The following is a 13,821-nucleotide window of genomic DNA, read 5'->3' on the forward strand; positions in this document are numbered from 1 at the left end:
TACTACATGATGCCAAGAGAAAAAGGAAGACAACAGAGACAGGGCTAAAATACCACTGAGCTGAAACTGCAGCAAAAGCGTTTTTCTGTGAATGATGCAGAAAATGATTCATTCTGCGAATGAATAATTTGAAATGAGCACCCAGGCTAAAGTGATGAATATTATCCGTTCACATTTCTTTCAATAAATTGACATACTTGATTCAAATATAAATGGCCCATTTTTGAGGCAGGCATCTCAATATTCTAATCCGCATGACAAATTCTTTGTTTCACTGTATTTTAAATGACAGAAAGTTACTGTTTTTATAAAGAGTGCTTTTTTGTTCTCAAAAACCTGGTATATAGTACAAGGCAGCAAACCCTTTTCACTTACATGCAAAACACCAAGATCAAAGCAAACTGTTTGAGCAGTGCAAAAACTAGATTTTTTTTTTAAAGAATGTAATAAAAAATACTAGACATTCCAAAAAATACTGGAATTTCTTCCAGATTGTCAGAAATTACTGTTCTGTTGGCATATACCACTTTAGAGCCAAGGAAGTCCTCAAGGTCTTCAAACATGCACAAAACCAATACCACAACAGTAAGTGAAGGAATTAATAACCTTCTGAAACACTTCTTCTTTTGTGTAGGGTTCTCAACTTTATTAAAGGTCCTTTACCTTATACAGAGAACCATTACGAAAATGACAATTCATAAAAATGACCCACAAGTGGGGGAGGATATTTGATCACACCATCTTGAGGCCCAGTCAAGGCATACAAAAAGGCCTAGTATGAAAAAACTAGCAACACCCTTGCTCCTTTTAGCATCTGCTTGCATCTAAGAAGGCCAACCTCTTGTTTACTGACAGATTTCCATTTGGTATACTATCTTCCACTTACCTTTCCTGAAGTAAATTTCAAAGGCAAAAAGATGGGTTTCTATTTTGTTCTTTACCAAATTCTTCAATGGAGTTAAAAACTTAATAGCTTCCTCCAAAGGAGCTTCAACCTAAAAATACAAAAAATATTTCACAAAATAGAAACAGTTGCAACAGGAGTAAAACAGTTATCAGACAAACATATTGTTTATTTTGTCAAATATCTATAAAGAAAGCTAGGACTCCTTTATTCTTAGTATCTAAAGTGTGATACAAATACTGGCAATGAAGAAAACTTCACAGCAATTTCAAGTACAGTAGGGCCCTGCTTTTCGGTGTTCTGCTAATATGGTGGTTTTCAATTACAGTAGGACCCCACTCATATGGCACTTGTTCTGCTTTTTCGGCGTTTGGCACCATTTTATTGTCGGTTTCCACTTTTCGGTGGGGGTCTGGAACCTAACCTGCCGTATGAGTGGGACCCTACTGTAGTGACTAGAGATGCAAAGGCCCGGAAAAAAACTGGAAAGATTTAGGAAAAAACCATTCCCCCCCCCATTTTTTTCCAAAGCAGTGTTTGTTTTTTTCTGAAAAATTGGAAAAATGGAAAAAATAAAAAAAAATGGATTATGGAATGTTTTATTTTAGCATGATGAACAAAATGTTTCATTGAATCTTGGTCCCCCCCTTTTTCTCTGTTCTTTTTATGGGAATGGATGCTTTATGTCTGTTTGACACTGTGGAGAACTAGCGGAGACATAAATAATTTTCTTTGTTATTAATGTTGATGGTTTCTTCTGTTTTTTTTAATTGTTTTTTGCCTGCTCCTCATAAACTGGCAAAACGAAAGAGGTTCCATACAGTCCAGGTGTCCTTTACATTTCAGGATCTTGTAGATCCATTTGTTACAAAAAAAAAGAAAAAATTTAAAAAGATAAATTCAATTTGTAATAATTGTTTGAATAAAATTTACTTTTAATATACCAAATGTGATAACTTTATGCCAAACCAACTTGTACATAATTACATTTGATGTTCCTGAAGTATCAAAGTGACTTTCAATCTGTAAAAAAATGCTAATATTGCATTTTTTCAATTTTTCTGAAAATTTCCATTTTTTTCTGAAAAAAATCCCAGAACTTATATTATATCTCTAGTAGTGACCAGTGTGGGTGGGGTTATGTTGCTTTCCCAGCTTCCCAACACTGTGTGCCACTGCCATTATAAAGAGGAAGAGGCGCAGACCGCTCAGTGTGGAGTGGTGTCCACAGCCACCATACTGACATTCCTTCCACTGAGCACTGTGTTGTGCTGAGCTCCCCACGTCTCCCCCCCCCCCGGTAGGCAGCAGCAACACGTGGTCTTGGGAAGGTGGGACAGCAATGCAGCCCCACCTGTGCTGCTGGATGCTACTGGCAATTCACAAACCTAGCTACGGTTACAGCTTTCTCTTGGTCAAGCTTGTTTATTTTTAAGACTTATTACAGTATACATCCTGTCCTTTGTCCAGGGTGGGCAACACCACTACACACAAAAGCAACCAACATTAAAACAAAATTAAGTATCAGAAATCTGTTAATTTATATTTGTACAACAGGCCACTTCCTCAGCACCCAAAAGGCCTGAAGAAAAAGACAGGACTTCAGTTAGCACCTAAAGATAGACAGTGTTGCTAAACCTGTAGCGCAGCATTCGTCAACTTGGTGAGCTCTGGGTGTTTTGCTGCAAACATCTAGAGGACACCAGGGTTGGCAAAGGCTGCTCTAGAGGGACTGCATTCTACAAGTATATCACTTCCCCAAGCTGTACTTTATTAGATTTATATCCTGCCCTTCCTCCCAGTAGGAGCCCAGGGCATGTTACAAGTATCTTTCCACTGCATAATCTATCAATTACAAGTTAAAAGAAGAGGCATTGTTTTGTATTTGATACTGCAAGGCTACTGCCAGTTTATGGGCAGAGATCAATTGGCCCCACATGCGTCTGACACAGTTTTTCATATTCGTAGGAACCTCAGAAAAGCACTGTTTCATCTGACAAGAAAAACAGATGTTCTGCCATAGCAAGAATCTACTCCTGGTTTTTTTTATTGCAAAATTTTCATTTCAACAGCACAACATACTTATGACATTAATATTGCCTTTTTCCATTCCAGGAATATGATATGATATAAGGTTCTATCATCAAAAGCCTATGCCCTGCTAATGTGTCTGTCTATAATTATCCTACTCTCAGTCCCCTACCCCCTGCAATGGGATGTATTTTTACTGAATAAACTATACTAAAAAGGTGAGAGAAACAAAAATAATTTATATTTGGATACAAACTGTTTTCTTTCAAAAAGGATCGTTGAAATGTTGGCAGCGTAGTGGGCTGGTGGGGTCCATCCATGTCCTGCTTGATTGACATATGTTATAAACAAATACCAAGACTCTTTTGTTGTGACTCCTCTTGCTCATTTGAGCTTGGAGGTTAGCTTTTCATTAAAGGCAATATACCAAACCTTTTGGGACCAGTAACCAAGCATGGCCCCTTTCAAGTTTTTCACTGTTTTGCAATGGTGACTCTTGCTGCTATGAGCATATGTCCCACTAGTGTTTTGCATTTTATATCCCTATTGGAAATCATGAAAAGATTCAGGATAGCCAACTGTGGTGTTTGATTAATGTTGTTTAGTTATTTTAATAATTTCTTCAAATATTAAGGTCTGAATGATTGCACTTTCTCGCATGACCATCACATATGGTGGTATGTGCCGACTGAATCACATCCTCTCCAGCATTTGAGGGAGAGGGTGCAATTCACTTGTGAGATCTATACTGGGGTAGCAAACCAGTGATGTGCCATTTTCAGCATGGTTTCCCGGAGTTGATGAGAGGAAGTGGTCACTAGTTGTGCATTCCATAACCGTTTCCAGTCCTCCTCATAAAGCACGGTTGACCAGTCCTCTTCCTGTTGGTGTTAAAGTCCCATTAGATGCTCTGCTCCCATGTCCAAAAGCATGGTATAGTTTCGAAATGACCCCTCATTCTCTATTGCAGGTTGCTGTGATTATTTTTTCAAAGCTGGATAGGTTTGAGATTGCTTGAGCTTTCATTTCTGAATAGGACAGGAAATCGTGTAACTGTCTCCAAAAAAGCCATTGGAAGCCTGACTGATCTACTGCCTGTTGAAAATTTATTTCCAATATTAAAGTTTTCTTAGGATAAAAATCATGTAAACAGAAAAGGCCGTGTTCCCTCCAAAGTTGCCAAGGTAGGTGCCTATTTCTGTTATAGAAGTCCTGATGGAAGAATAAGGGAGTTAGAGATGAGGGGTTGGGAAAGAGCTGTTTTGCCCAGTCTCCAACTTTTAAGAAGGACAACAGTGAATGGATTCTTTTCAGCTTGTGACAGTATTTGGTTGGATCCAGGCCTTAGAAACCACGCTTCCACCAGGATTCCTTGGATGTCTACGTTTTCCAGTTGGATCCATCCCTTTGAATTGCTATCTAGAATTAGGTTAGTCATGTGAAATAACTGATTTGCGTCAAAATAAAATTTCATGTGTGGGATCCCTCACTGCCCTCATCTATATTGGTGGTATAATAATGATTTTTGTATCCTAGGCAATTTCCCCCCAAATATTAATTGGTTTAGTTCACTCTGCCATGTCTGGAACATGTACTGGAAGTGCATGGAACAGAAAGGCGAGTTTTGGTAAGGCGTTCATTTTCACCATGGCAATGCAGGCAGGTATAGTTTTAATTTGGTCCAGCGATTGATATCTGATCTGTAGTTTACAATAAACAATTTATTTAGATTTCTGTGTATTTTTAAAATTGTTTTTATATTGTTTTAAATTTTAAAATTGTGTTTTAAATTGTATATTTGTTTTAATGTTTTGATTGCCGTAAACTGCCCAGAGAGCTTCGGCTATGGGGCGGTATACAAGTGCAATAAAATAAATAAATATCTGTACTCCTAGATATCTCAGCTGCCTTGAGCACAAACAAATGCCCAAGGCAGCTGAGAACTGTCTCTGTTCTGCAGGAGGAACATGGAAGCATAATGTTTCTTATTTACCCAGGTTCACCTGCAGCCCAGAGACATTTGCAAAATCTTCTAGCTCTTTTTTAACACGGGGTGCAGCATCCAACGGATTTGTGATGAGCAGAGCTGTATCTGCGTACATACTCACTAAATGGATATTACTTTCAATTTTAACTCCTTTTATATTACTATTTTTTTGTAAATGCTGTGCCAGCAGCTTCATTTGACAGAAGGAATAGGAGGTGAATGTGGACAGCCTTGTTTTGTGCCATGACAGATTTCAATTTGGGGTGAATCCAATCCATTAATTTTGATGGTGGCTGAAGTTGGGGAATATATTTTATTCAAAAGTTGCAAAAATTTATTATTAAAGTTCATTTTATGTGTTGTTGAGATTAAAAAGGGCCAATGTACACAGTCAAAATCTTAGCAAATATCTAAAGATAAAAAAGCTAGGGGAAATTGATTAGCTTTGCAATAATTAATCAAATTTAAAAATCTTACAGGATCTGCAATTTGTCTGTTAGGCAAGAATCCTGATTGACCAGAATCAATTAAAATCGGAATCAAGGGCTTTAATCAATTAACTATAATTGAAGTAAATATTTTATAATCCATATTTAATAATGCTATGGGTCTACCAACTGAGGATTGTAATATGGTTTTGGGAGAATGATTATTCTGGACTGTGCCCACGTCTGTGGGAAAGGTTCTCCTTGAAGTAAACTATTAAAAAGTGTTGCTAATTTTGGAGTTAAGATTGTCTTGTAGCATTTGTAAAATTCGTTAGTGAAACCATTGGTGATTTGTTTGATTTTAAGGAGTTAATTACCTTTTAAATCTCTTCCAACTCACTATTACCTGTTAGTGCTCCTGATTCATCATCTGATAGGGAATTGAGATCTGCTTTGTACATAGTTCTCAATTTTCATGAGGTCCATTTTTTCTCCCGCTATATAGATTTTTGAAAAAGTTAGCAAAGGTCTCTATAATGTCAGCTGGGGAGCACATCACTGTACCATCTTTCTTCTGTATAGCGAATATTGCATTTTTCTTACACTTTTGTTTGACCTGAGTACCAACAGACATGACCCTCTTTTGCCATATTCCTAAAATCTCTGCTTTGTGTATAACATATTTACTATGATTTTATTTGTTTCAATATGGTATAATTCTTTGTTTTGCTTCTATTAATTTATAAATAGTTTTTGAACCTGTTTTCCCATATTCCTGTAATAAAGCTTTTATTTCCTTATCTAACCTGTCAAGTATCTACTCCTGTTGTAAGAGGTTACTGGCTTCAAATCTATTATATCACTACTGGGCAGGATATAAATCTAATAAATAAATAAACATAATACTGACAGATCCTCTTGGCTGACATCCTGGAGAGTGCAAGAGTGACTAACTGCAAGATGAGCTAAAGAAACAAGGCTTTCTTCTGAAATGAGTGAAGTCTTTAATATCTGAATTGAAGTATGTTTGATTAGGTTTCGCCTGATGTGATTATTTCAAAAAGTAAACAAAATTAGCATGGAGTTAATGTATCAGAAAAGTAATCTTAAAACCCAACAATTCTAGTTTGTAGCGCACCAGTTCAAAAGTACATTTGCAACAATCCTTTCTCAAAACATGTACAAGCTCACTGTTTTTTATTTGGGGCTTGACACACACCACTTTTTTTTTTTTAGTTTACATGTGCCATAATCCCCAGTTATTCCTTTATTGTTTCCTTCCTGGTTTGCTGCTGGAGGTGATTAAAATGAACAAAGTATTGGAGAGCAACTTTCAGTGATCTATTACTGCACTGGTTAAAATACAGTATTAGACCACTGAAACGTTGTACCATCCTTCATCACCTTTGGCAGCAAACCAGGGAGTAAACACAAAAAGAATAAGTAGGGACTGTGTTACATGTAAACGCTCAAAATCAGTGCTTTTGCACGTACATTGCTTAACATCTCAAATATGGCAGAAAAAAGTGGTATTACAGAGTGAGAAGCCTAGTTAAGCCAGCCAAGCCTCCTCATTTGGCCCTCCAGTTCATTTTGGCCAAGTAATACCTACTTGCTATACACTGATATCAAATATGAGGCAGGTAATGTCACAGGTGGGCCAAAAAACAGTTTACAGACACCACCAATCAGCTGATTGGTACCTGCAAAGCCCTTTGCCAGGCGCTTTGAAGCCCTAACTATAAGCTGATTGTCAATGCTTAAAGAGAGCCATGCACAGCCAAAGTTCCAACATAACTGGGATCAGCTACACTAAGGAGTTACCCTTCAAGAACTTCCTAGTGTAACTGAGGGAGCTGGAGAAAGTGGATTGGATTCAAAGACCTTCCTCCAGTGCTTTAAATACAAAACTGCTTTCTGTGGAAAGAAAAAATGCTCTATTTTAAAAACAGAGCATTTCCCCTCGCCCCCAGAGGAAGCAGTTTATATTCAAAGTGCTCAAGGAAACAATTTGAATACAAACAGCTTTTTCTGTAGACAAAAAAATGCTCCGGTTTTTAAGTAGGCTCTCTACTTCAAAGGGGATCCCTGTAGTTGCCAATAGGCTGTTTCTGGTTTCCATTCTTCAGTGCAACAGAACAACTCACATTTAATGTATAACAATGCCCGGATAGAAACTACTGCTAGTGATTGAGTGAGCATGCAAATATCTTATTTTATTTATTTATTACAGTAGTATCTCAGATGCATTCCTGGACATTACTTCTTTAACAGAAACTTTGGTACCAGAGGTAGGAATAACATGGAAAGAACAGGGATAGGTTCCTACACCTGCTCATAGATGGTGGGGACAGCTTCAACAAGAGCTTTAAATGGTGCCTACCTGGCACCCATCCCTCCCCCTCCCTTCCTCTGAATCATATTGGATTCGTCCCTCCCCAGCCCTGGGAGAATGCAAGAGATCTCTTTAATACAAAACAAACACACAGGGCTGTCAAGTTTTACCCTAGCAAAGCAAAGGCACAGGCTTATCAGTTTATTGATAACAAAGCAGACACATACTGGTCAGTTTCACCTTAAAGCTCATCACTCATCCATGATCTTATTCTGGATGAGCATGCAGACCTGGCGTGCATCACGGAGACCTGGCTGGACGAGGCCTCGGCCCCTATACTTGAGGCCATGTGTCCAGCGGGTTTCCGATATGCACAGCAGCCGAGGATTGGTAGGCGGGGAGGGGGTGTGGCAGTTATTTATCGAGAGTCCTTGGTTTTCGCCAGACCTCCTCTCCACGAGACCAAGTTTGTTGATTGTATGTACTGGAGGTTGGGACCAAAGGGCAGGTTAGGAATTCTGCTGATGTACCGCCCACCCCGCTGCACGGCAGACTCCCTGGTCGAGGTGCTCAAGGTGGTCACGGCTGTACGGTTGTTTACCCCGAACTTATTGGTTTTGGGGGATTTCAACGTGCATGCCGAGGCCATTCTCACTGGAGCCCCTCGGGATTTCATTGAAACCATGACTTCATGGGAACTGCACCTAAGTAACATGGGTCCCACCCATGTAGCCAGCCATACCATTGACCTTGTATTTGTCGCGGGAGAGAAGGAAAGTGATCTGAAGATGGGGACTGTTTCTTCTAGCCCTGTGTCATGGTCAGATCACTACCTGGTGAAATTGGATCTCTCTGTGCCGCACACCCTCCGCAGGGGACAAGGACCTATTAGGATGGTCCGCCCCAGACGCATGATGGAGCCTATTGGATTCCTAAATGCGCTGGGTGATCTGGAGCTAACTGAAGGCCACCTGGTCGAAGCCCTGGTGATGGAGTGGAATAGGGAGATCACTAGGGCAATAGACCGGGTGGCACCGAAACGTCCTCTTCTCCTGAATAGAACTCAGACTGCACCCTGGTATACACCATGGTTACGCAGTCTGAGGCAGGAAGTGAGACGACTAGAGCGCCGATGGCGGAAATCGTGCACTGAAGGTGATCGGACACTGGTTAGAGCGGCAATAGCGGACCAGCGGGCAACAAAGGCAGCAAAGAGGAAATTCTTTGCTGCCTCTATTGCGTCAGCAGAGTGCTGTCCCAGGAGGTTGTTCCAAGTGGTCCGAAGCCTGGTCGGTCCAGTAGCGCAGGAACCTATGGAACAATCAAAAGCCTCCTGTGACACATTTGTTAAACACTTTGCCGATAAAATCGAGCACCTAAAGGACAAGATTCCGTACGTCGTGGTTACAAGTAGGGGTCCAGAGGCGGCCAGTTGCAATCCGGTCTGCTGGGATCGGTTTCAGCCTCTTCTCTCTGATGAAGTGGACAAGGTGCTCTCTACTGTAAAACCAACCACTTGCTTACTTGATCCTTGCCCTTCATGGCTCGTTATGAGCTGTAAAGAGAGACTGGGCAATGGGATCAAGGCAATGGTAAATGCATCCTTGGAGGAGGGTGTAATGCCATTGCCCTTCAAGGAGGCAGTGATAAGACCTATTCTGAAAAAGCCCTCCTTGGATCCCCAAGATTTAAACAACTTTCGCCCAGTCTCCAATTTACCATTCTTGGGCAAGGTGATTGAGCGTGTGGTGGTAAAGCAGCTACAGACACACTTGGAGGAAGCAGATTATTTAGATCCTTTCCAGTCAGGCTTCAGGACTGGACACGGAACTGAAACAGCCTTGGTCGCTCTGGTGGATGATATGAGGAGGGCGTTGGACAGGGGAGAACATACCTTCCTCGTCCTCCTGGACCTCTCAGCGGCTTTCGATACCGTCGACCATGGTATCCTGTTGAGTCGTCTGGAGGGACTGGGAATAGGAGGCACTGTTTTACAGTGGTTCCGTTCCTATCTCTCCGGTAGATATCAACGGGTAGTGTTGGGGGATGAGGTTTCAGACCCTTGGCCCCTCAACTGTGGTGTGCCACAGCGTTCTATCCTCTCTCCCATGCTATTTAACATTTATATGAAACCGCTGGGAGCCATCATCAGGAGTTTTGGGCTGCAGTGTCACCAATATGCGGATGACACGCAGCTCTATCTCTCATTTAAATCTTCACCAGAGTTGGCTGTGGATACCTTGTCCAAGTGCCTGGAGTCCGTAAGTGGATGGATGGGAGAGAACAGGCTGAGGCTGAACCCCGATAAGACTGAGGTATTACTAGTGGGGGACAAGGGAAAGTTGGGTGATTTTGACCTGATACTTAATGGGGTGAGTTTGCCCCTGAAGGACCAGGTCCGCAGTCTCGGGGTCATCTTGGACTCCCAGCTGTCTATGGAGGCTCAGGTTTCTGCAGTGAGCCGGGCAGCTTGGTACCAACTTCATCTAGTACAGAGGCTGCGACCCTATCTTCCCATACATCTGCTCCCACGAGTGATACATGCCCTGATCTCCTCTCAATTAGACTACTGTAATGCGCTCTACGTGGGGTTACCCTTGAAGATGGTCCGGAAACTCCAGCTGGTACAAAACGCGGCGGCACGCTTAATAAAGCAGACCCGCCGCCGCGATCGTATCACCCCAGTGTTGATTGAATTACACTGGTTGCCAGTTGTATACCGGGCCCAATTCAAGGTGTTGGTTTTAACCTTTAAAACTCTATACGGTTCCGGCCCAGTTTATCTGAAGGAGCGCCTCCAGTATCACCAAATATGCCGCCAAACAAGATCAGCCTCACAGGACCTTCTCTCGGTCTCACCGACTAAGACAGCTAGGTTGGTGCAGACCAGGGAGAGGGCTTTTTCGATCGTGGCCCCCACCCTCTGGAACTTACTTCCCTTTGACCTTCGGCATGCCCCCTCCCTGTTGACTTTTCGCCGAGCCTTGAAGACCTGGCTCTTCAGGCAGGCCTATGGGATCTCTGGGGTGGGTTAGGTTTTACACTGTATTAATGTAAGATGGTCTTCAGATGAGATGTTATGATATTAATAATGTGATGATTATGTATATGAGCAGATTGTATTTTATATTGTACGTCGCCCAGAGTGTCCGTTCAGTCGGACAGATGGGCGTCTGCTAAATAAAATTTTATTTTATTATTATTATTTATTATAAAGCAAAGGCACAAGAATGAAAGTTTATCCACAGCAAAGCAAAGCTCATCAGTTTCACCTTTAAAAAATCATTAGTTAGAAGGAGCTTTGTTCTTGGAGGATTCCTTAACTGAGGTTTTACTATAATTAAATTTATATCCTGCCCTTCCTCCCAGAAGCAGCCCAGGGCGGCAAACAAAAACACTAAAAGCACTTTAAACTTCTTTTAAAAACAACTTAAAAAACATCTTAAATAACAATTTTAGCACAAACTCAGACTGGGATAAGGTCTCTACTTAAAAGGCTTGCTGAAAGAGAAAGGTCTTCAATAGGCGCCGCAAATATAATAGAGATGGCGCCTGTCTAACATTTAGGAGGAGAGAATTCCAAAATGTTAGTGCTACAACACTAAAGGTCCACTTCCTATGTTGTGCAGAACAGACCTCCTGATAAGATGGTATCTGCAGGAGTCCCTCACCTGCAGAGTGCAGCAACTGACTGGGTACATACTGGGTAAAACAATATTTCCAGTATCCTGGTCCTGAGCTGCATAGCACTTTGTACAACAAAACTAGAACCCTGAAATCAGCCCAGTAGCTAATGGGCAGCCAGTGCAATCCTTTCAGCAGTGGGGTAACATGCTGGTGATAACCAGCCACAGTGAGCAGTTGTGCCTCCGCATTTTGTTGCAGCTTCCGACCCACCTCATGGGTAGCTCAACACAGAATGCATGACAGTAATCCAGCCAGGCGGTTACCAGTGTATGGACAACACTGGTCAGGCTATCAAGATCCAGAAATGGCCACAGCTGTCTTACCAGCCAAACCTGGTAAAAGGCACTGCTAGCCATTGAGGTCATCTGTGCCTCTAGTGACAGAAATGGATCCAGAAGCACATCCAGACTACAAACCTCCTCTTTCAGAGGGAGTACGGCCCCATCCAAAACAGGAAACTGACCAACTATCCGAATTCAGGGACCACCAACCCACAGTGCCTCTGCTAGGATTCACTCAGTTTATTGGCCCTCATCCAGCCCACCATAGAGTCCAGGCACCAGTCCAGGGCTTGACAAAGGACTGTTCAAGAGTCATTTTTAGAGTGAAGTGGAACTCTCCTTGAAGAGTTTTACTTAAATGGATGTTCAAACACAATTTACATTCTACAGTTTAAATACCTTTGCTAGTTTTTCAGGAATAAGCTCTTCCTTTGGTCCTCCAATTTCTTCATCATCATCATCCTTCTTCTTTTTCTGGTTTCGCTGCTGCTTCTCCTTTTCAGCATTCTTTTTCTCCTCTTCCAGCTGAGCTTTTTTCTGAGCTCTCCTCTGCTTATTACGTAGCTTCTTTAGCTCCTTATCTGACATATTTGCTATACAGAATAAAACACTTTGTAGATTATGAGTATTAACCTAGATTCTTACAGCTTAAGTTGTTAATTTATTATTTCCATTTTCTAGCCAAGTCTTCTCAGGTTCTGAACCATGGCCCAAACCTGGGTGGCTGGAACTGGAAAAGGCATAGTAGCTTATTTAACATAGCCTCACACAGAACTATCTGCATTGCCATAATACATATTTTCTAACTTGTTCCTATGCTCAAAAGGTCAAGAGCATCTTCAAAACTCTTAATGTATACATTTTCAAACTAACTGTCAGGTCCCTGTGATTTTTGGTTGGATATTTTCAAAAAAGATCTTGGATGTCCAGTATATAGCACTGTAGCTCTTTAAAATATAAGCTGTATATTTAAAATTTTGCCCTATGGATTTTTTTAAAAAAAGATGCAGCACAGTATGTCTTTTTTACTGCAAGGCAACTCTATCCACCAATTTTGCCTCTCATGGCAACAAAAATAACACAGCAAAGACAATGCTGCTTAGCATATATACAAAGGTAAAACTGACTATATTGTGTACCGCGGCCTGGTTCACATGCAATATTAAACCATAGTTTTAAATAAATGATAGTTTAACATGCACAAGCACTTTACTTCTCCTGTGCTCTCGGCTGTGCTGCATGGGGGAGGAAATCAGACAAAGTATGACTTGCGATATGCAAACCTGGGCTCATGGTTTGCTTCTCTCCAAACAAGGATTGTTCTTAGCTTACCGTTCATGGTTTGCGTGGAGGAAATAAACCACAAGTCTGGGTTCACATATTATGACAAGCCAGACTTCGGCTTGTTTCTTCTCCTACATGACACAATCAGGAGCAGGGAAGAACCAAAGTGCTCATGTGTGTGAAACCATATATTTTTTTAAAAAAACAATGATTTAACTATACAAACATAGAATACTAGAAGCATCTTATACCTGTGTCAGCTTCATGCTCTTTGTTTTCATCTGTCAGAGGATTATCATGAAGCTTTAAATATATTTCTATGGCAATTCTTGCTGCTTTAAAATAAAATGGGTGCTGTCGAAGTACGTCTTCTAGCTTCAACAAGTCCACATATGATCGAAGAGTAATTTTCCTCATACAGTATGTGTGGAAGTCAAACTGGTCATCTGTGATTTCTACAAAATGCTAAGAAAACACCATGTTATTTAGCAAGCATCAGAAATTACGATGACAGATCTTCAGGACCATAAAGGGAAATGCTGCTAACACAATTAAGCATTTTAAAAATTGGAAACATTAATTGAAATATTAAATGATGCTATTTTTACATCTATATGAAACCACTGGGAGATGTCGTCGGGAGACTTTGAGTGAAGTGTTATTAATATGCAGAAAACACCTAACTCTATCTCTTGCATGCAACATTAGTATCAGGAGAGGTGATTCAGGTGCTAGATCGGTGCCATGAAGTGGTGATGGGCTGGATGGGGGTTGAAAAACTGAAACTGAATCTGGACAAGTTCAAAGTTTTATATGTTCCAAGTTCTCTGGTTTGAGAGGCAGGGAGGCAGCCTGCTCTAGACAGGGTTGCATTCCCCTGGAAG

General features: G+C 41.1%; 1 protein-coding gene across 1 annotated transcript in view; it reads right to left on the reverse strand.

The window, feature by feature from the left end:
• Window positions 1-13,821, reverse strand: part of NAA15 (N-alpha-acetyltransferase 15, NatA auxiliary subunit) — a 53,088-nt gene that overhangs the window by 7,339 nt on the left and 31,928 nt on the right. The window contains exons 14-16 of the mRNA XM_061584937.1: window positions 13,189-13,402; window positions 12,053-12,246; window positions 887-995 (exon numbers count right to left, since the gene is read on the reverse strand). Of these exons, the coding sequence (XP_061440921.1) occupies window positions 887-995; window positions 12,053-12,246; window positions 13,189-13,402 (517 nt within the window). The remainder of the gene's footprint in view (window positions 1-886; window positions 996-12,052; window positions 12,247-13,188; window positions 13,403-13,821) is intronic.

Source organism: Rhineura floridana, chromosome 9 (genome assembly GCF_030035675.1).
Source record: "Rhineura floridana isolate rRhiFlo1 chromosome 9, rRhiFlo1.hap2, whole genome shotgun sequence".
Lineage (NCBI taxonomy): Eukaryota > Metazoa > Chordata > Lepidosauria > Squamata > Rhineuridae > Rhineura > Rhineura floridana.